Here is a 23,738-nt window from a genome sequence, read left to right on the forward strand (position 1 = left end):
GATGCCAGGCAAGAAGCTGCACACTGAAGGGCTCTGGAACTGGAAGCCAAAGAAATGAAGATTCTTGTGATTGCAGAGCCATTGGCCATTATTTTTGACAATTCATGGCGATCGGGGAGAGGAAGCATCAATTGAATTTGATAGAAAAGCAGAACCAGAATCCCCACGCACCAACGAGCTCCACCTCTTCAAAATCCACAAATGGGAATGGTTGTGTGCTGCATGCAGCAAAACAGGGGACATTGTTGAATATTTCATCATCTTTGAGAAGCTGTGTATACTCTATGAAATTTCTGAAGACCAAAAGATGCCCACTTTGGTTGCAAAGTTGTCTGGGAGAGCTCTGGATATATTCAATAAGATGCCAATTAGAGATGCCACTGGGCAGCAGGAGCTGGTCTAAACCACACCGACTCCTGGTAGCATACTGTTTTCCACTGCTGCAGAGAAATTAAAGAGACCCTCCCCCATTCCTTCAGCAGTTTCTGGGACTTTATCTTTCTTCTCTGGGGTTTCAGCACAGTATTCCTCCTTGCTGCAGACAGCCTGAGCTACATTGAAAAAATCATTCCCCAGTAACAATTGTGATGGGTTAGTAGGTAGTGCTGCCACAGTCAATTCAGCTGTCAAATCCTCAGTTTCTATGTGCACTTTAGCCAAAGGCACAAGGATTTTGTGACCTCCTAGCTTTGCCATCTGTCCTGGCAGTATGTCTTTCCTGAACAATGCTTCTCCTAACCACAGACATTTCTGCACCTATGTCCCTCCACCAAAGGTGTTCCTTGCCATTAATTTTGACAGCCTTTATGTGGTTACAGCCTGGCTGGGCAGAGGCCATTTTTACAAACCTTGTATGATAAGTGGCATTTGGGACAAGGACTAGAGGAATGGATTTCATAGAATCATAGAATATCAGGGTTGGAAGGGACCGCAGACTAAACAATCCCAGTTTCCTCAGCCTCTCCTCATGAGTCATGTGCTCCAGTCCCCTAATCATTTTTGTTGCCCTCCGCTGGACGCTTTCCATTTTTTTCACATCCTTCTTGTAGTGTGGGGCCCAAAACTGGACACAGTACTCCAGATGAGGCCTCACCAATGTCGAATAGAGGGGAACGGTCACATCCCTCAATCTGCTGACAGTGCCTCTACTTATACAGCCCAAAATGCCATTGACCTTCTTGGCAACAAGGGCACACTGTTGACTCATATCCAACTTCTCGTCCACTGTCACCCCTAGGTCCTTTTCTGCAGAACTGCTGCCTAGCCATTCAGTCCCTAGTCTGTAGCGGTGCATGGGATTCTTCCGTTCTAGGTGCAGGACTCTGCACTTGTCCTTGTTGAACCTCATCAGATTTCTTTTGGCCCAATCCTCTAATTTGTCTAAGTCCTTCTGTATCCTATCCCTACCCTCCAGCGTATCTACCACTCCTCCCAGTTTAGTGTCATCTGCAAACTTGCTGAGGGTGCAATCCACACCATCCTCCAGATCATTTATGAAGATATTGAACAAAACCAGCCCCAGGACCGGCCCTTGGGGCACTCCGCTTGATACCGGCTGCCAACTAGACATGGAGCCATTGATCACTACCCATTGAGCCCGACAATCTAGCCAGCTTTCTATCCACCTTATCGTCCATTCATCCAGCACATACTTCTTTAACTTGCTGGCAAGAATACTGTGGGAGACAGTGTCTAAAGCTTTGCTAAAGTCAAGGAACAACACGTTCACTGCTTTCCCCTCATTCACAGAGCCAGTTATCTCATCATAGAAGGCAATTAGATTAGTCAGGCATGACTTGCCCTTGGTGAATCCATGCTGATTGTTCCTGATCACTTTCCTCTCCTCTAAGTGTTTCAGAATTGATTCCTTGAGGACCTGCTCCATGATTTTTCCAGGGACTGAGGTGAGGCTGTCTGTAGTTCCCCGGATCCTCCTTTTTCCCTTTTTTAAAGATGGGCACTACATTAGCCTTTTTCCAGTCGTCTGGGACCTCCCCCGATCGCCATGAGTTTTCAAAAATAATGGCTAATGGGTCTGCAGTCACATCCGCCAACTCCATTAGCACTCTCGGATGCAGCGCATCCGGCCCCATGGACTTGTGCTCGTCCAGCTTTTCTAAATAGTCCTGAACCACTTCTTTCTCCACAGAGGGCTGGCCACTTCCTCCCCATGCTGTGCTGCCCAGTGCAGTAGTCTGGGAGTCTGAAGACAGAGGCAAAAAAAGCATTGAGTCCATTAGCTTTTTCCACATCCTCTGTCACTAGTTTGCCTCCCTCATTCAGTAAGGGGCCCACACTTTCCTTGACTTTCTTCTTGTTGCTAACATACCTGAAGAAACCCTTCTTGTTACTCTTAACATCTCTTGCTAGCTGCAACTCCAAGAGTGATTTGGCCTTCCTGATTTCACTCCTGCATGCCTGAGCAATATTATTATACTCCTCCCTGGTCATTTGTCCAGTCTTCCACTTCTTGTAAGCTTCTGTTTTGTGTTTAAGATCAGCAGAGATTTCACTGTTAAGCCAAGCTGGTCACCTGCCATATTTGCTATTCTTTCTACACATCGGGATAGTTTGTCCCTGTAACCTCAATAAGGATTCTTTAAAATACAGCCAGCTCTCCTGGACTTCTTTCCCCTTCATGTTATTCTCCCAGAGGATCCTGCCCATCAGTTCCCTGAGGGAGTCAAAGTCTGCTCTTCTGAAGTCCAGGGTCCGTATTCTGCTGCTCTCCTTTCTTCCTTGTGTCAGGATGCTGAACTCGACCATCTCATGGTCACTGCCTCCCAGGTTCCCATCCACTTTCGCTTCCCCAACTAATTCTTCCCGGTTTGTGAGCAGCAGGTCAAGAAGAGCTCTGGGGAAGTGAGTGTCCAGCCACCCATCTACCCTCCTTCTTCCCAGGGGTAACCTTCCCCCCAGGTTTTAACCTCTCTGCCTGTGATTTATTTCTAATAGACGCCTGTGTCTGCTCAAATTCATCAGCCAGAGTAGCAAGTGCATCAACAATTTTCATCCTTTTCATCCTATAAACACTGTTTTACATCATCACTTCATCTACTCAGGAAATGTTCCTGAGCAAGAAGATCACACATTTCTTCAGAGCTTATCTTTTCCCGTTGTCATTAGATATTTGGTTACATGTCTGTGTTCTCTCTGCGTGCTGTACTGACTCTGGCCAGATAGCCCATACATCAGGCTCCGATCGAACTGCCCAATAAATCCACAGACTCAGTTCGTAGCAAAGGCACTTGGTCAGGTTTCTTGTCAATGAAGCACGGTCCTACTGCCCCGGCTCAATGGTTACAGGTACACTAACACATGTATGTCCGTTGCAATCGACTAGCTCAGTTAGTGGTAGGACTTTCCACTATCCCCTAGGCCAGACAGAGACACTCCCTCTGAGATACATCCTTATACACAGATACAAACAAGTTATGCGTTATCCCTGAAGTATCTAGGTGCCACCCTCTGATGTATTTGTGAGCCACCCATTACCTTATACATGTTGGTTCGATTAAAACATCTTTATCCGTCATGCTGTCATCATGACCTCATCTTTAGGATGGGTCAGTGTGTCCCTGTTATCTTTGGGGAATATGTTTGGTAGCGAGGTGTTCTGGTACCACCTTAAACCCTAAAATGTTTTTGTGTATATATTCTTTTACCTAGCACTACTTAGGAATGTGTGTTTCTGCAATATCAGCCCTGTTTTTGCCAGATTCTGTGAGCAGGCCCTGCCTCTTGCTCACAACTTAACTTTTGCTTTATATCAGCAAAGTTTTGACTACTTTAGCTCAGGCTTCAGGCCTCGTACCAAGCCTCTGATACATGGGCTTATGTTTCAGGCCCTCTTCCTACTACATCCTTACCCACTTATCCATCAAATCTTTCATCTGGTTTACATATGCCACATTACTCATCCCAGCCCCCCTGTTAAGGCTTCTAAATTTTATTCTGTATGTTTCGGGTATAATCTGAAACTGTTTTAAAACCATATCTTCGAATTTACTATAATCTGAAGCATCTCTAATTGGCATCTTATTGAATATATCCAGAGCTCTCCCAGACAACTTTGCAACCAAAGTGGGCATCTTCTGGTCTTCAGAAATTTCATGGAGTACACACAGCTTCTCAAAGGTGATGAAATATTCAACAATGTCCCCTGTTTTGCTGCATGCAGGACACAACCATTCCCATTTGTGGATTTTGAAGAGGTGGGGCTCATTGGTGCGTGGGGGTTCTGGTTCTGCTTTTCTATCAAATTCAATTGATGCTTCCTCTCCCCGATCGCCATGAATTGTCAAAAGTAATGGCCAATGGCTCTGCAATCACAAGAATCTCCATTTCTTTGGCTTCCAGTTCCAGAGCCCTTCAGTGTGCAGCTTCTTGCCTGGCATTGTCTGCTTCTATGGTTCTTTGGTGTTCAGCTTCTTGCGCATTAATCTCCATTTGTTTTAATTCCAGATGTCTTTTGTGTTCTTTCTCCTTCTCGTCTGCCTGCAATCTGCATAGGTCCAGCTTCTTACTAGTTTTACTTTCACTCATTTTCCTGCTTTCCTGTCCTTACTTCCCTTGCCCAAAATAAGGAAAGAGAAAATAACAAACTGGTAACCTCTTTGACTGATCTCTAGCCAAGACACTTAAATCTCATTTAAAATCACCACCAGTGTACCAAGTGCCAATCTCACTCAGAGTAACAAGCTGTGCATATGACCCTGCTCGCTGCACCACTGTGATGGGTTCCCCCTGGGATGCCATCTGGAACTTGGGTACCACTGAGCCCCCCTGTCCCACCAGCCTGGGCTCCTGTTTACACTGTACTTCTGTGACAAGCTGCCAAGCTCTCTCCAGGCTCCAGTCTGTACTTTCACCAGCACACATATAGGCAGGGACACACCTAGCAGCAGATACATACAAATGCTTTGACCAGCTACTGCACTGGAAGGCGCCAGCTACTCAGGCACACCACCCTCCTCCCCCCCCCCGAGTGTAAACCCAAAATTATATGGTCTTGCGCTGTACAGGGAACTATACAGCATAAACTCATGACATTCGCTCCTTCTCTCAATGTGGAGAGGAATATACAACAGCTTTCTGCCTCGAGTTATGACTCCCACACACGGGAAAAACAAGTTTATTAACTACAAAAGATAGATTTTAAGTGATTTTAAGGGATAGCAAACATATCAAAGCAGATTACCTAGCAAATAAACAGGAAACGCAAACTAAATATACTACATAGATCAGCTATCAATAGAAAATTCTCACCCAAAGTGATGATACAAGCTGGCTGCAGATTCTTAAGGGGCAAGATGTACTTGCTTACAGCTTAGAATTCCCGGGTGTTCCATTCACAGGGTAAAAATCCCTTTAGCCTGGGTTCAGCACTTCCCGCAGTTCAGTCTTTGTTCCTCAGGTGTTTTCAAGAGTCTCTTTGGGTGGGGAGTCAGTGAAGAACCAAGATGATGTCACTCCCCTGCCTTAAATAGCTTTTGCATATGGCGGGAACCCTTTGTTTCAAAGCTTGGTTCCCATGCCAGTCAGTTGAAAAATACTGATATCCCAAGATGGAGTCCAGCACCAGGTGACCTGGTCACATGATCCTGTAGTATCACAGCAGCCATTTGTAGGAAGCTGTTTATAGCATCCTCAGGAAGGCCCCCATGTGGGAAATAAGCTTCTTTTAAGGCCTGTTGTTTTTCTAATGGCCCTTCCCCACCCATCTACTCAGAATGAAAGCATCTTGTTTAGTTAAATGTGCCAGCAGAAACTTTTCAACAAAAGACGCTCACAATGTATTGCACAGCCTCAGAGCAGCTGAACTGAATTAATCTTCCTTTGTTTGGAAGGGAAGATGGACACTCTTTCTTAGAATTGAAGAGATCAGTTTACTGTAAAGATGAAATAAAATGCAACCCCTCCATAGTGACAGCTTACAAAAAATAATTAAAAAGGAGTTATTTGTTACATGTTTGTACAGCACTGAGTGCAGTGCCTGGGCCCTCGAGACACTACTGCAATACAAATAATTACTAATAAGGCATTACTGGAGTACAAATAATTGTAGTAATGATCATTACTCTCACTTCCCTATACTCAGGTCAGGTTTTAGGTTTGAACTAAAGCCACAAATAACTCCACAGCTCAAGTCTGTTTAGTTGGAAACCCTGTCTTGTGAAATCTAACTGAGAGCTCTCTTCTTTCAAGACTTCTCATGTATATTTGTGGCTTGCCATGCCACCTGAAACATGCAAATTGAGGTGACTAAATCCTTTTGCCTCCTTAAGAGCTGTAGTGCTTGGTGGCTGCAATATTTAGTACTTTCTGTTTTGCATCTCTAACTTATTTTTGCTAAATTATCATCTACAGGAAAACAGTCTTTATAACCTCGACTTTGATTTGGACTTGATGTCTTGGGATTCAGGCCCTTGGGATGTGACAAGCCATACTTATATAGGTAATTACATGCCAAATGTTTCAGCTATGATTATCTTAGAAGAGTGACTACTAGGGATATTGACTTCAGTGGTACTGCTTGCTGGAGTAGGCTTTTTTGTGTACTTCATTGATTTTCCTGGGGTGGGACATGGCTACTGTTTTGGTCTCCCCTACAAGTCTCAGATTGATTAGTTGCTGTAGTCTTACTACATTCACTTGTGTGGTTTACTCCAGAAGTTAATGTTTGGAATACAACAGCATGTTTCTTGCATGAGCTAAACTCCTACTGTTAGAAGATTTTACAGTGTGAAAGCCTACTTACCACTCTCTCGCAGATGAAAACTTGAAGGAAGACCCTCAGTCGCCAGCTACTTCAATTTGTTCTGTCCCTTCACCATCATCAGACTCTTCAGTGCAGCATGTGCCTGTAAGTAGTAAAGTCCTGGTGCCTCACGTGTGTGCAGTTATGTTGCATGAACTGACTTATGGTTCATATAGAAAATACAAATGAAAGGAGCAATCTCATCTTAAATTCTGTTCAATTTCACAGTATAAATGAAAGAGAAAATTTGTTATACCTACATCTGAAACACTGACTTTTCTTCTGACATTCTCCTGTATAAAGTGTTTTCTTTCCTTGCCACTGTGGGTGACCCAAATAAACAGGGGCATATATGTACACAGCATGGGGTGTGGAAGCATGTACAAGTGTCCTATTGTTGCGCACATTCTAGGGCATCCACCTTTATCCAGTTCCTAGGGCTCAAGGGGTAACCCAGTTGATTTAGGCACCCCCATCCTTTCCCAGTTCCTAAGGCTCTGGGCGAAAGGCACATACTCTTACCCAGTTTCTAGGGCTCCGGGCCATCCTTACCCAATTCGTAGGGCTCAAGGCATAATCTTCTGCAGGTTTGCAGGACCTTTTACCAGTGAAAGGGCCTTACACGGTAATATCCTTATCCTCTATTTATTAACAATTACCAAGCAGAATACACTCACTAAGCATACAATGCTATGCTCACCGATCCTGATCATGCAGGTGAACTTTCCCTGTTGGCCAGGCAAGGTCGGTCTCGTCTGGGTTGTGGTTGCTGCACGGCACAGTTGTACAGAGGATTCTGAGCAGCTCTGATCTTAGGCTTTGTCTTAGAGGTGAGTTCTTCTTCTTCCAGGTCTTTCCTTATTCTTATTCTTTTCCCAGCTGGACTCCTTCTTGGACCTGAATTTATAGTAAAACTTGAGTCCTGCTTAGCTATACCGTTACCAATCATTTTACTAAAATATTACAAAATAACTCTTTGACCAATCCTAACATATTGTGAAACAATTCTTTAACCAATCATAGCCCAGCACCTTAGCTGATATAAATCTTACAAAATTAGTTATGCAAGAGACAGAACAATCAAAGAACCAGATGGAGACCATACACATAAACAATAGAGAAATAGGGACCATAAAGACAAAACAGTAGAAATATAGATTTTACAATCACAACTGTTGATAAGTGATTCCTTGTCAGACAGAATGCCATCAAGCAAAGTTTTCTTTAAACATCTCAAGAGATACCTTGCTTATTTGGTGATTCTGGGTACTATTGGGAGGGGTGCCTTCTTAACAGTCCGATATTACATTGTTTTGATATCATTTAGAAGAAACGTGAGGATGTCACTTTCTGTTTCTTGGCTCATTGCTGCTGCTCTCCTAATATGACTGCAGCAAAAGGCCTCAGATCTTACACTATGCTGTGCACGTGTACAGCTGCCTGTCTTGAAATCGACAGCACTCACTATAGGCCTGCCCCTCCAACAGCTGCTGCCTCCTTTCTCCCCAGTCCTACAGATGGAAGGACAGGTGCTCTCGTTTCTAAACAGCATTTAGTACCACTTTATTTAAGTGCAACACAAAAAGGACTGAACACCATCACCACTGAGGTCAGTGTGCAGACTTTCCGGGCCCTAAGAGTGTTGTCTGTGCCTGATAATCTGGGTCTATCCAGTAGCATCATGCTAATGTGGATAGTTACTGAAGGACATTGTTTGTTTTTTGTTTGTTTGTTTTTTAAATCATTCGAACTCATGCCCTGCGTGTCCTTGCAACAACTATAATTTATTTTAAAATTAAAAAATCCATATAAATATCACAGCAGACTGTTTTTCCCTCTGTGTACAAACATCCTGAGTCCACATAAAACTTCCCAGCCCATAAATCACCTTCTGGGCATTTGGGAAGGAGGGAGATGAGCCTTCACATTAAAGGCAAGGTTAAATCCAGGGCCTGGCAGACTGAAGGGAATTGAGAGACCTTTGTGGAGTACTCCTGCCAACTGCTTCCTTTCACTTAATGATGGAGCTGCAGCTTGGGTGGCTCTGCTGATTGCAACTGTACCAGCATGACATGAGGAGAAGGGCAGTCTCTGAAGTAATTAGGCCTCAAATCATTTAGGGCTTTCAAGATTACAAGCAACTGTCTGAACTCCATCCAGGAACTTGCAGGCAGTCAGTGCAACACAGGGGTAATGTAGTGGATAAAGTGGTCTTTGAGGTAGCTAGGTCCTAATCCTTTAAACAAGTGTGTACCATAAGGCCAGGACGATGAGCTATGCTCTGAAGTGTTTGGGTGCCTGTGGCATCTGAAGAGCATCAGTGTGAATTATTTGCTTTGCTGCCAATGAGTAAGGCTGCGAATATGCCATGGAAGTCACAGATTCTGTGACCTCCATGACTTCTGCAGTGGCCGGTGTGGCTGACCCTGGGGCCTCCCCCCAAGGCCAGCCACACTGTCTGCTTCTGGGGCAGCCCTGGGCCAACCCCCTGCTTGGTCCCCCCGAGCTACAGTAGCTGTGGTCCTGGGCCATCCCCCTCCCCCCCAGCTGTAGTAGCATCACCACAGAGGCCCCCCTCCAGAGCAGCGGTGCCTCCGGAGCCCCCCAGAACACCTAAGATTTAGTCCGGGGTGTTTATCGTAGAAGTCATGGACAGGTCAGGAGCTGCGAATTTTTGTTTACTGTCTGTGACCTATCCATGACTTCTACTAAAAATACCCATGACTAAAGCTTAGCCTTACCAATGAGGCATGCTGGCTGCATGCTGTGCCAGTATGTGCCTCATTTGAGAGGTTGTGTTCAGCCCCAGAGGATGTTAGGAGCATAGTGTTTTGTTTGGTCTTTTTTTAAAGCAGCTATGCATTATGATTTGGTTTCTTCGGTAATGAGAAACAGCTTTTCAGATCAACTTAGTTCAGGCCCAGCTTGAATGACTCTTTGTTTCAATTATCAGTTGAATATTATTCGTCATCTATAGGGAGACTAAATGCTGTCTTAACAAGGAGAGGGACTCACTGATCTTTTGATCTCTAGATTCTATCATTCTGACTCCTGTGTTCTGCTCTCTCTACATGGGAGCTCTGTACTTTGGAGTGCTGTATTGGGCCTGCCCCCATTGAAGTCACAGGGGCCCACAGGGAAATCTGTACTTGGGAGTACTACATATGGTCTAGTGGCCTTGGACTGGGACTCAGGAGACTTGGATTCTGTTCCTGGTCACTGAGATGCTGGGTGACTTGGGCAAGTCTCTTCACCGCTCTCTATTTCATCCATCATCTGTTTTAGCCTTCAGAATCCACAGGAATATCTCATGTGTATATATAGAACCCCTAGCACAGGGATGGGCAAACTATCATCCGCGGGCCACATCCGGCCTGCGGGACCATCCTGCCCAGCCCCTGAGCTCCCGGCCGGGGAGGCTAGCCCCCGGCCCTTCCCCCGCTGTCCCCCCTCCCCCACAGCAACGCTCACCTCCCAGGTTTTCAGATAAGCCTGTCCTGCCGCTCTGAGCGGCATGGTAAGGGTAAGGGGTGTGGTGGGATAAGGGGCAGGGGGCAGTCAGGGGACAGGGGGCAGTTTGATGGGGCGGAGGTTTGGGGGTTGGAGGTGGTCAGGAGACAGGGAACAGTGGGGGTTGGATAGGGGGTGGGGTCCTGGGGGGTCGGGGGGACAGGGAGCAGGAGGGGTTTGATATGGGGGGTGGGGTCCAGGGGAGGTTGGATAGGGGGTGGGGTCCCGGGGGGCAGTTAGGGATGGGGGTACCGGGGGGCAGTCAGGGGACAGGGAGCGGGGGGGGCTGGATAGCGGTGGGGTCCCGGCGGGGTAGTTAGGGGCGGAGGGGGGCAGTCCGGGGGTGGAAAGTGGGAGGGGGCGGATAGGGGGTGGGGGCCAGGCTGTTTGGGGAGGCACAGCCTTCCCTACCCGGCCCTCCATACCGTTTCGCAACCCCGATGTGGCCCTCGGGCCAAAAAGTTTGCCCACCCCTGCCCGAGCATAATGGGGCTAGATCTTGATTGGGGCCTTTGAACACTACTGGAGTACAAATAATTAATAGAGGAACAGTGGAATACTAGGTTTGTGGTCAGTAGCACAGATCTGAAAGTAGAATCCGGACAGCATTTGAATGCTTTTATAAGCACATTCTTGTGTTCTGAGAAGGATTTGTCATTTGTTTTATATACTCTTTGTCAATAGGAAGACTTGGACTTCAGCACCAGCTCCCAGATGTTTCCTCTCTCTCTGTACAGCAAGAGATCTGGAAGTCAGAAAGATAAAAAGCCTACTTCCAGTGCTGCACATCAGGCTGGTAAGAGTGATCTGCTTTCTTTGACCATACAGTTGGCACATATATCATTGCCTGTTGTATTAATTTAGATGGAATATATGAGGTAAAGGTGTTAACATAACCAAGTCACTGTCCAATATTAAACAGTGTTAAACAAGGTTCAGGGTTCAGAGTAATTCTGGATAGTTTTCTGAAGACATCTGGTCAGTGTTCCACAACCATAAAAAAAAGTGAACAATGTTAGGAACCGTTAGGAAAGGGATAGATAATAAGACAGAAAATATCGTAATACACTATATAAATCCTTGTTACATCCACACCTTGAATACTGCATGCAGTTCTGGTCACCCCATCTCAAAAAGGATATATGTGAATTCAAAAAAGTACAGAGGAAGGCAGCAAAAATGAATAGGAGTATGGAACAGCATCCATCTGAGGAGAGACTAAAAAGAGTGGAACTGTTCAGCTTAGAAAAGAGATGTCTGAGGGTCTATAAAATCATGAATGGTGTGGTGAAAGTGAGTAAGGAAGTGCTATTTATCCCTTTACATAACACACGAACCAGAGGATACCTGATGAAATTAATAGGAAGCAGGTTTAAAACATATTGAACTACTTCTTCACAAAAGCACAGTCAACCTGTGGAACTAGTTGCCAGGGGATGTTGTGAAGGCCAAAAGTATGGGTTCAAAAAAGAATGAGAGAAGTTCATGGAGGATACATCCATTAGTGGCTATTACCCAAGATGATCAGGGACATGTTCTGGGTGTCCCTAAATCTTTGACTGCCAGATGCTGGAACTGGACAGCAGGGGATGGATCACTTAATAAATTGTGTTCTGTTTGCTCCCTCTGAAGCATCTGGCACTGTCCATTGTCAGAAGACAGGCTATTGGACTAGATGGACTATTGTTCTGTCCCAGTGTGGCCATGCTTATGTATACAGAGAGCTCAGCATGCTTAGTAGTGTGGCAAACATACCATTTAAAGTCCTTTTGACCTTTAATTAAAGATAAAGAAAAGAAGAAAAAACAATTAAAGCGTTTGAAATGTAAAAGTATTAAGTAAGGCTTTTGTTTTAATATCTCTTGCTCCTTTTCCCTTTGGCTGGAGAGAGCTTTAGAAGGAAAAAAATCCCTTGTTGGACAGTCTCTTACACGGGATCAAAGTAGGAACTGTCCTTTTGGGGAAAAGAGATGTTAGTTGAGATTGGCTAGAGCTGTTGTTACAGTCTGATCCTGTTTCATCTTAGGTGGTGGTTGGGATTAAGCTGGAGCTGATAGAGGAGGTGATGTCATCTGGGTCCCCCTCTCTGGCCTGGTCTGGTCAGGACATCTCTCAGGATTAGGATTAAGTCCTGGGATCCCAGGAGATGGTGAGGCTGCAGCCATGATGATGCAGCTCGTGCAAGTAGCCGATTTTTTCTCCCCAAAAGTCTCTCTTTTTAGGGACCACAAAAGGGAATTATCAGTGGAACAGTCCATCCCCTCATTGGTGGACAAACTAATTAGGCCTATTATCCAACACACCAGTTTTGTTTTTTTAATTTCCAGTCCCACATTTGTTGTGTACTAAACATGATATTAACACAGTCCTTGAGTTCATTTTATGAACTTTCACATACTCTTTACAGTTGAGCTCACAATTAGGGTAAATTTGCAGGCCCAATTATCACATGCTTTGTACAAGAAAATGTTGACTGAAAGGTGTCAGCAGTCCAGTTCTAGCAGGCAGCCCTTTTATTTCTGATAGATTAATCCATTTGTGTATAAGAGGCATCTTTTAATAAATAGATGGACAAAGAAAGACTTTAGTAACCCTCACACAGTGCTGTATAGAATTTTTATTTTTAGATCTCGTGGTTCAACTCAGATTTTTTCTTTCCCCAGTGAACAGCTCTGTGAAGACACCAAAAAGATCTAGTCAGACAACATCCAAACCGTCAATTCAACCCAAGCCTCTCTTGCTGCCTGCAGTACCTGAAGTTCAGGCCAGCCTTGGCATTCAGCCTAAAGCCATCATTATTCGGACTCTTCCAACGCTTTTGCCATTGACAAAGCAGCAGCCAGTTGTTAGTATCCAGCCGGCCCCTCCTAAAGGTACGTGACTAGTTGTAGTTGAGCAGGGCTTGAGATGGATTCTTTTTTTCTTTCAAGGTACACAGGAAAATGCCATATTCTGAGGCAAGTAAAGCGAGTGAAGTTTGCTTTGACATCTGAAACAGAGGACCCAGAAAGTGGGGGGAGGGTAAGAGCTTTACTGACATGCAAAGATATAAACAGGTTTCAGAGTAGCAGCCGTGTTAGTCTGTATTCGCAAAAAGAAAAGGAGTACTTGTGGCACCTTAGAGACTAACAAATTTATTTGAGCATAAGCTTTCGTGAGCTACAGCTCACTTCATCGGATGCATTCAGCCACGAAAGCTCATGCTCAAATAAATTTGTTAGTCTCTAAGGTGCCACAAGTACTCCTTTTCTTTTTGCAAAGATATAAATACTCTCCAAAATGCTATCAAGACTACCACATACTGACAAAGAAGAAGGAGTGGAGTTGGGACACTCAGTTTCCTAAGATCTATTAAAAATAAAAATCGTAGGATTATGTGAAGAGGTGGGTTTTGAGGAGAGGTTGGCTGCATGGCAAACAGGTTTAGAGAGGCAGTTTCAGGCGAGGAAGCAGTACATGAGAAGGGAGGAAAGAGCATGTGGAGGGAATCAGAGTTGATGGGTCTGCCAGCTTTGCTTGTGATAACAAATGGTCTAGGCAAGGTTAACAGAGTGCTTTTGTTTATCCTTTCTCATAATAAAAGACCAGAGGACATTCCACAGAATTGATTGAAGTGATTAAATGATACTTAAAAAGAAAAAAGAAAATGCTGTTCTACCCGCTGCATAATGACCATGTGTCAAGGTTGAATCCCCACTCTGTCACTCCGAGTGCAGAAGTGGGGGGCAAGGATGTTAAAAATTAATACTTGCCACTTCAGGCTTGTATTAAACTCCAAGCTTCTCTCTGACCTTGGCTTGGTAAACGCTGCCACTACCCAAATGCAAAAAACCCCCTTTGAACCCAGGAAGGAGCACTTGGGAATTTCTCCCTGTCGGTACCCTCAAGCCCTTTCACCCCGCCCTCCGGGGAAGAGCTAAGAAAGAAACAAAGGAAATTAACTGTGACTATCAGCTAATCAAACAACATGCACAAACCTCTTAGGACACCAAAAATCCAATCCTGTTATTAAAAAAGGTAAATTTTATTAAAAACAAAAAGGAAAACAATACATCTGGAATTTAGGCTTTTGGCTAGATCTTAAAAGGAACAATTACAAAAATTAAGCACCCAAAATAGCTTTCTTGGGGGTTCAGCTTAAAGGTTACAAGCAAACAAAAGCATCTGGAATTAGCACAGAGGAGATCCACAAGCCTTAAAAAATAAACAGAAATAAAGCTGATTGCATCTAGCTAAACATTCTGATCTACTTACACATTTGGAGTTCAGATAAGTATTTCTAGGTATGACCTGATGATTTATGATCATACCTGGCTTAAAGCTGCTTACAGCATTGCTGCCCTGTCCGTCCAGCCCAAAGAACAACAGACAAAAGGGAAACTCTCTTTCCCAAATTTAAAAGTTCTAGCCTTCCCACTGGTTCTTTTGGTCAGGTGCCCACTCCTTTTCTTTTACCTGTGGGCTTGTTAACCCTTTACAGGTAAAGCAAACAGAGAACAGACCAAGAGGGATTTTATAGCGAACTGGCTGGCTGGGTGTCCATAAAAGGGAGCTCCCCCCACTTTATTTATCGCACCATGTGTAACTCACTGCCCCAGAAATCAGAGCCCAAGAATTTTGTAGCATCCAGAAAATAAGAGACATTTGTATGAATAATGAAAATATCCACAGTTAGGTTAGCGTTACAAACCTCCTTCAAAAACAGTGAGGAGTCCTTGTGGCACCTTAGAGACTAACAAATTTTTTGGGCATAAGCTTTCGTGGTCTATAACCCACTTCATCAGATGCATGGAGTGAAAAAAAAGTAGGCAGTTATAAATATACAGCACATGGAAAGATGGGAGTTGCCTTATCAAGTGGGCAGGTCAGTGTTAACGAGGCCAGTTCAATTAGGGTGGATGTGGCCCATTCCCAACAGTTGGCAAGAAGGGGTGAATATCAAAAGAGGGATAACACACTACAAAAGAAATTTTCCCTCAAGAATTCATAACGTGAAACTATTATTAATTTTAATTTTGGTGCATGTTTTGATAATGAAAGCTTCTTACTAGCAAAAGAACTGGAACTATTATTTCAGTTCAGATGGGCCACCGAAGAGGTATCAGAGGTTGCTGACTGGTCACACCCAGCCCTGTGCCAGCTTTGAACTAGCGAACTAGAGAGGAAAGAAAAGGAGTACTTGTGGCACCTTAGAGACTAACCAATTTCTTTGAGCATAAGCTTTCGTGAGCTACAGCTCACTTCATCGGATGCAGTGAGCTGTAGCTCACGAAAGCTTACGCTCAAATAAATTGGTTAGTCTCTAAGGTGCCACAAGTACTCCTTTTCTTTTGCAAATACAGACTAACACGGCTGTTACTCTGAAACCTGTCGTTAGAGAGGAAAGGTTCCTTATCCATTAACAGTCCCCTAAGCTCTGCATTCTTGGGTTTGGCTGCCATACTTGCTCTGTTATTTGCTGAAATGGGTTCAGTCTTCATTGACAAGCTCAGAGCTGTATTTTATCCTCTTGCAAATTCAGAACAGACATTGTGTGGAATGGCCACTGATTCTCTGAAACTGTCTCATGTAGTTACATATTTTGACCAGCAGATGGCGAAAAATACTTGCAGTTCAGCACTAAAAATGTTTTGAATGCAAGTAGCGGGAAATGTGAAACTTGTTTTGTGGTGTGTGTGTGTAAATGCTTTGGTAGAGATCTAAGGAAATATGTCTTCACTATTGATTGCTTTTCCACTAGGAGTTAGGCTAAAGCCAGAGAGACTGGCAGAAAGTTTTTGTCAGGTATGATTTGCCTAAATTATCAGACTGCCTGAACTACAAGTTCATTTTCTAGTTGGGGTAATACAGCCCTTAATCCTTTCGAAGTACTTGTCCTATGAGATGCAATGCATTTCAGTAGTATCTGGAATAAAATGGTGAAAAGATCCCTTTCTGTAAGAGTGGAAATATGACAGTGGTGAGAAGGGGTACTACTTGGCCCTTGTGAACAAGTGTTAACATAAGATCAGCTTCCCCCTTCCCTGGCATAGGTGGTATGAATGTGGCTTGGGGAGGGCATGTGGGGAGGGAATATCATTTGGGAGGTCAGGATCCACACACCCAGGGCTCCTGCCGAAATTTCTGTTTGCTTTCTGATTGTAAACTTTGTCATAAACTCTTGAGGAAGAAAACTCTTCTGTGGAGCCGTTCCCCCAGTCTTACAGGGTGTCCTTAGCCAAATTCCACCTATCTACTGCAGTGGGCAATTGTTGGCTGTATTCTCCACCTCTGGGGTGGCTGAATTTCAGTACTGCAGAGCACTAGGATCTTGAGATTAAAGGTGCTAGAGAAATCAGGAAGCAACCGGAAGAAACTGACTAGTTAGATCAGATTTGCTAACTTATGGTAAGCAGCCTGTGTTTGTAAATCAGAGTTGTTTAGACCCTGGGCTGCTTCTTGAGTCACAAATAGGAAGCTCAGGTGAAGAGAGGTTTTTCCTTCTGCATTTGGTGTAGTATGACCTTTGATTTTGGTTACAGATCTTCTTAATCTAATTAGTATTACAGCAGTGCTTAGAGGCTAGGGCCCATTTTGCCAGGCACTGTACAAATATATAATGTGTGGACCTTTATATTGTCATTTGTTTTACCATAGTGCCTAGTCACCTTCGTCATGGCCTGGGACCCCATTGTGCTAGGTGCTGTACAAGGCACAACAGACAGACAGACGGAGTGATTACAGTGAGATTGGTCAGCATTATGGGCAGTGGTCTCAGGACACCAGTGGCTTAACTGTTGTCAAGATGTTTGTAGATATCACAGCAAAGTAGTTTTAGGGAGAGATTTGAAGGAGGATAGTGAGGTGGCTTTATGGACATTTATGGGGAGCTCCTCCCAAGCATGAGCAGCAGCGTGGGAGAAAGCACGGGGATGCTTACTTGAAAATTTAACAAGAGGGCAATGGAAGATGGGATCATGGGCCAACTGGAGGTATGAGTCAACATCTCAATAGTGAGTGACACAATAGATGTGGGGGGTGGGGAGGGAAGAGAGGATATGACATTCTGGAGTGCATTCCAGGCCAGTGAGAAGCTGTGTCACTCTTGCCCTGCAACCTGCGGTACCTCATCATGCTTTGCTGCTGTAGCTTGCAACCTGGTGTCTGTGCATAGCTGCAGCTTTCCAGCACATTCCAGTCACACTCTAGTTTGCACCAGCCTTGATTACCACTTGCAGGGTAACTCCAACACACTCCTAGTCTGCAAAACTTGTTTCTGCACAGTCCAGCCCTCTCCTGGACAGTTCAGATACAGTATTTTAAGTCCATTTCCCCTCTAAGAGGATCAATATCAACAGTTTGCTACTTTAAATGGAGTTACCCACACAATTCAGTTTAAACACAGCAGTGGATTAGTTTTGATTAAACAATAAAACAAATTTATTTAGCTACAAATAGATGGGTTTTAAGTGAGGACAAGTATAAGTCATTAAAGTCAGAAATGATAACAAGGGAAATAAAGAGGAAATGCTTCCTAGTACTAAAATTTGACAGACTAGACTTGGTTCAAGGTGAAATTCCTTACCACGTGTTTCCAGTAACATTGCTGACCAAATTCTCAGGCCAGAATCTGCTCCAAAGGATGATTCTTTTGTTGTCTTAGGTGAAAGAGAGAGAGAGAGAGAGAGAGAGATGAATAGAGAGAGAGAGAGAGACCTTGAGGTGTTTTTCCCTCTCACTTTTATAGTCTAGTCCCCTTTGAAATGCATTTTCTTGAGGGTTACCCCTAGATAAAGTTTATTCCTGCTTTGAAGACAGAGACAAGGAGTCTCTTGGTCAAAGAGTTTTCATGCTGTTGTGTGCTAAGATGCAGATCTGTTTGTTCTTGCCTCCCTTCCTTGCCAATGAATAGTCACTTGACTGGTGATTGCGAAGGCTAAGATTTTGTCATGGTTATTTTTCGTAAAAGTCACGGACAGGTCATGGCCAATAAACAAAAAATTCATGGAAGCCTGTGCCCTGTCTGTGACTTTTGCTGCTGCGGTTCCATGGTTTCCCCCACCACTGTGGTGGCTGGGAGCTGCGGGGTCCCTGCTTTCCCCCCTCCCCATGCAAGGCTGTCGCCCATTGCTGGAACCCTGTCACTGGAACCGTGCAGCAGGAGCCTGAGGAGGCTGTCCCCCATTGCTGGAACCCTGCCAGGGCCCTGCTGGCTGCCAGCTCCAGTCCCGTGGCCCCAGGGGCTGAAGCAGAAAATGTCACGGAGATCTCTGGAAGTCACGGCTTCCATGACTTCCGTAATCTCCGTGACATAAACATAGCCTTAGTGATTGCCCATCGGCTTGGATGACACCTGGCTAGAGGCATCAGCCTGTCTTCTGTCTTTGAGGAACTGCTAAGTACATTTGTCTGGTAAACGCATTTCAGATCTAATTTCAGCTTGTGTTTATAACTTTACAATATAATATTGCTGCACACATTTTTATCATGATATGATTGACCATTGAGGAGTTAGTTTTCAAATGATACCTCCAAGGCATATTCTGTACAAAGATTATTACAATAGATTGTAGAGTGTGTATGCAGGGGTGCATTTGGTCAAAAGGGGGTGTTGGCATTGGTCATGAAGGGCCTTGAAAGTGAAGACAAATAGCAATAGAGAAGGCGGAGCCAGGGGAGGCTTTTTGTTACACTTATCCATAGCTATGTCAGTTAGAGACTAGACTGCTGTAGGATACGCTTTGGGTTGAAAAGTCTTTCAAGAATGTTTTATTATCCTTTGTTTTGTATTGCTGCAGCGCCTAATGGCTCCAGTGGGGGCTCAGCCCCACTGTGCGCACATAATGAAAAGGTAGTTCCTGCCTACAGAACTTACGCTCACAGTATAATGTGGGCTGGAAGATGCTTATAGGGCTCTCAACTGTTCTGAAAAGTCTCATTTGTCATTAAGAAACAAAAACCAATTAAGTCTCTAGCAGTTATGATTGCAGAGTAAACCTTGAGAATGTACTTAAGTGTAAATGGTTCAAGGATAGCTGACTGAGTTTGCAGAGAGCCTGAAACCATAGCTCTGAGATGTGAACTGCCCCATTCATTTCGGGAAATGCTAACTCATGTGTCAGTGACGATGCTTTGAATGTCAGTGTTACTGTTTCATTGCTCATCAAAGCTTGGAAGAAAAGAAGTATTATCGTAGTATGAAGATAGTATTGCCCATCCCAAGCGTTCAAAAATCACGAGTTGGGCCTCTGAAAAATCATGATAGGTTTAAAATGCATGAAATTTAAAAAACAATAAATATCAGGTGCTTTCTTAGTTTCCTGCTTGTGTTTGAGCCTTTACGGTTCACACTTTCAAGCTTCTTTTCCTGCAAGCATGAGGACTAGAAATTACACGGGGATTGGGAAGGAGTAAAATTGAGATTCTTGCATAATATGGCTGCAGGAGCTGGGCTTTAAGAAAAATGCCAAATATTATGAGACTTATGATAAAAATCATGAGAGTTAGTAACGCTTTGAAGATCTACACAATGTGCTCGTTTTGGGTAGGCTTGTAACAACACATGGCAGGTTGAAGGGCATAGTGATGGATTTCATTTTTCAGCTTTCAGAAGTTTGGAAAATGCTGCAGTGACAATGCTGCATTACCCTTCAGTGCCTTCATAAAGTCCTTTTTTCCCTTAATTTAACCTGCAGATGTTTCTGTTAAGCTTTGGTCAGCTCTCCCTCACCCGCCCCCATAAGCTGTTTTGTATAAGAAGGGCTATTTCTCAGAAAAACGGTTTCAATTTTACGTAACTTAAGGACCTGTCTGATTTTGAATGTCTGTAATTTATACTATTTGCTTATCATTTATTTATCTATGCCCCTTTGAGTTAGCCTGTATATTTTGCTTATGAGTCATATTTCAACTCATTAAATGTTTTAATTTAATAACTGTACAGGAGGGGGCAAAGAGTTGGGAAGAATGAGACACAGAAAGATGTAAACTCTGATTAAACAATAATAAAACTAGTACACTGGGAAACTACAAAGACATGAAGCAACTTAAAGTATCTCCGACTTCCTTATGATCACCATCTTATTTTCTACACCATCTTATGTTCATAGGGATTCCCAAGTGGCTAACAAACATTACTGTTGGATTCTGGCTCCAAGCCTTTACCCAGAGCCGTGTGGACTATGCTGAGCACTGGTCAGTGCAATCATACAACAGCAGACACCATAGCCCTGCCATTAAAGTGGCTGTCCTACAGATTTGGGATCTCTCTCAATCATTCTCTGATTTGTGGGTCTCAAAAGTTGTCCCTTTTTATCTTATGAGCCTTAGAGAATAAGTCCCCCCTCCCCAGTAGTTTAAAATTGGGGACCAGCTTTTGAAAAGGAGGTGGGGAGAAATATTGAGGTCTTGACTATAGGGTTGCCAGGTGTCCGTTTTTTGACCGGAATGCCCGGTCAAAAAGGGACCCTGGTGGCTCCGGTCAGCACTGCTGACCGGGCCATTAAAAGTCCAGTTGGCAGTGCAGCGGGGCTAAGGCAGGCTCCCTGCCTGTTGTGGCTCCCGGAAGCAGAGGCATGTCCCCCCTCTGGGTCCTACGTGTAGGGACAGCCAAGGGACTCTGCACGCTGGTCCTGCCCCAAGTGCCAGCTCCGCAGCTCCCATTGGTTGCCAGTGGGAGCTGCGGGGATGGTGCCTGTGGACCCAGGCAGCTTGCAGAGTCATCTGGCCGTGCCTCTGCATAGGAGCCGAAGGGGGGACATGCCGCTGCTTCTGGGAGCCGCCTGAGGAAAGCGCCACCTGGAGCCTGCACCCCCTCCCACGCCCCAGCCATGATCCCCCTCCCACCCTCTGAACTCCTCAGCCACAACCTGGAGCACCCTCCTGCACCCCAAACTCCTCATTCCCTGCCCCACCTCAGAGCCCACACCCCCAGCCGGAGCCCTCACCCCCTCTGCACTCCAACCCCCTGCACCAGTCGGGAGCCCCCTCCCGCACCCCAAACCTCTCAGCCCCAGCCCGGAGCCCCCTCCTGCACCCCAAACTCCTTATCCTTGGCCCCACCCCAGAGCTTGCACCCCCAGATGGAGCCCTCAGTGCCCCCCCACCCCACCCCCTGCCACCAGTCCGGAGCCCCGTCCTGCACTCCAAACCACTCATGCCCAGCCTGGAGCCCCCTCTTGCACCCCAAACCCATCATCCCTGGTCCCACCCCAGACCCCTCACCCCCAGCAGAGCCCTCACTCCCTCCCACATCCCAACCACTGCCTCAGCCTGGAGCCCCCTCCCGCACCCTGAAGGCCTCATCCCCTTCTGCTACCCAACCCCCTGAGCCAGCCCAGTGAAAATGAGCGAGTGAGTGAGGGTGGGGAGAGCGCGTGACAGAGGGAGAGGGGGATGGGGTGAGGGGGGGGGGGGCCTCGGAGAATGGGTGGGGCCTCGGAGGAGGTGTGGGGCAGGGGGCGGGGCAAAGGTGTTTAGTATTGTGTGAGTAGAAAGTTGGCAACCCTACTTGACTAGTGAGTAAGTGGGGCAATCAACAGTAATCATTACACTGTAAGACCTGGTTCCAGAATTCTTATCTTGTCATGTCATCCTCTGAGCGCTGCAGTTCTGGACTGTGCTGGAAGGGGTCTAGTTCTGAAATGGAAAATGTACTTCAGGGAGTCAGTGCATATTCCCACTTATGGATCGTGGTATCTGCGCCTCAGTGATCTGGAACCTTCTGGAAAACTGCCAATTTGGCTCACTCACTTGTTTTAGGATTCTTACTAAGGGTGTCTGCACTGCAGTCAGAGGTATGATTGCGGAATGGGTTTGCATTTCTGCACGAGCTTTAATCTAGCTAGTACAGGTAAAAATAGCAGCGAAGGCATGGTACAAATTTCAGCATGGGCTAGCAGTGCAAGTACTATACAGACTATAAGGTGGATAGAAAGTTGGCTAGATTGTCGGCTCAACGGGTAGTGATCAATGGCTCCATGTCTAGTTGGCAGCCGGTATCAAGTGGAGTGCCCCAAGGGTCGGTCCTGGGGCCGGTTTGTTCAATATCTTCATAAATGATCTGGAGATGGTGTGCATTGCACCCTCAGCAAGTTTGCAGATGTCACTAAAACTGGGAGGAGTGGTAGATACGCTGGAGGGTAGGGGATAGGATACAGAGGGCCCTAGACAAATTGGAGGATTGGGCCAAAAGAAATCTGATGAGGTTCAACAAGGACAAATGCAGAGTCCTGCACTTAGGACGCAAGAATCCCATGCACCGCTACAGAGTAGGGACCGAATGGCTCGGCAGCAGTTTTGCAGAAAAGAACCTAGGGGTTACAGTGGACGAGAAGCTGGATATGAGTCAACAGTGTGCCCTTGTTGCCAAGAAGGCCAATGGCATTTTGGGATGTATAAGTAGGGGCATTGTCAGCAGATCGAGGGACGTGATCATTCCCCTCTAGTCGACATTGGTGAGGCCTCATCTGGAGTACTGTGTCCAGTTTTGGGCCCCACACTACAGGAAGGATGTGGAAAAATTGGAAAGAGTCCAGCGGAGGGCAACAAAAATGATTAGGGGACTGGAACACATGAGTTATGAGGAGAGGCTGAGGGAACTGGGATTGTTTAGTCTACGGAAGAGAAGAATGAGGGGGGATTTGATAGCTGCTTTCAACTACCTGAAAGGGGGGTTCCAAAGAGGATGGATCTAGACTGTTCTCAGTGGTAGCTGATGACAGAACAAGGAGTAATGGTCTCAAGTTGCAGTGGGGGAGGTTTAGGTTGGATATTAGGAAAAACTTTTTCACTAGGAGGGTGGTGAAAGACTGGAATGCGTTACCTAGGGAGGTGGTGGAATCTCCTTCCTTAGAAGTTTTTAAGGTCAGTCTTAACAAAGCCCTGCCTGGGATGCTTTAGTTGGGGTTGGTCCTGCTTTGAGCAGGGGGTTGGACTAGATGACCTCCTGAGGTCCCTTCCAACCCTGATATTCTATGATTCTAAGCCCATGTTGCCGCGGCTACACTAGTATTTTTAGCTGTGCTAGCTAGATTAAAGCTACTACTGGTATTCCAATCCAGGCTGCAAGCACACCTCTGATTGCAGTGTAGACATATCCTGAGTCTAGATAACCTAGGAAGTTTTAGAGCTTTTGTAAGTTGTTAAAGTAATTTTGTCTATTTTTAGTTTTACCTTGATGCCAACTACATCAGAGCCCTTTTAGGGCTTTAAATGGAGCACTTCCTGCTGTAGGACGTTTCCCAAGATGGATGCAGGTGCCCAATCGCTCTTTGGCTCAGAGACATACCCTCCAGACAGATATAGTCGCCTAGTCTTCACTCTCCCCAAGCCTGTCTCAAGCCCCAGTTGTCAGTCCCAGAACTACAGATTCAATGTGGACAGTCTTGACCTGATGTTCACCATATCTCCAAAGATCCCAAAGCAGATAAGTTGGTGGAGCCCCACAGAATACAGTTTGAGATGGGTCCGCTGCATTCCTCCAGCTACC

General features: G+C 45.3%; 1 protein-coding gene across 12 annotated transcripts in view; it reads left to right on the top strand.

Annotated features, from left to right (window-relative positions):
• The window catches only part of ATF6 (activating transcription factor 6), a 386,674-nt gene that overhangs the window by 7,318 nt on the left and 355,618 nt on the right, over positions 1 to 23,738 (top strand). For all 12 annotated transcript variants that reach the window (XM_037907733.2, XM_043552969.1, XM_043552971.1 and 9 more), the window contains exons 3-6: positions 6,370 to 6,457; positions 6,774 to 6,865; positions 10,955 to 11,066; positions 12,934 to 13,143. In XM_037907733.2, the coding sequence (XP_037763661.1) occupies positions 6,370 to 6,457; positions 6,774 to 6,865; positions 10,955 to 11,066; positions 12,934 to 13,143 (502 nt within the window). The remainder of the gene's footprint in view (positions 1 to 6,369; positions 6,458 to 6,773; positions 6,866 to 10,954; positions 11,067 to 12,933; positions 13,144 to 23,738) is intronic.

The sequence above is a fragment of the Chelonia mydas genome, chromosome 8, assembly GCF_015237465.2.
Source record: "Chelonia mydas isolate rCheMyd1 chromosome 8, rCheMyd1.pri.v2, whole genome shotgun sequence".
In the NCBI taxonomy this organism is placed as follows: Eukaryota; Metazoa; Chordata; order Testudines; family Cheloniidae; genus Chelonia; species Chelonia mydas.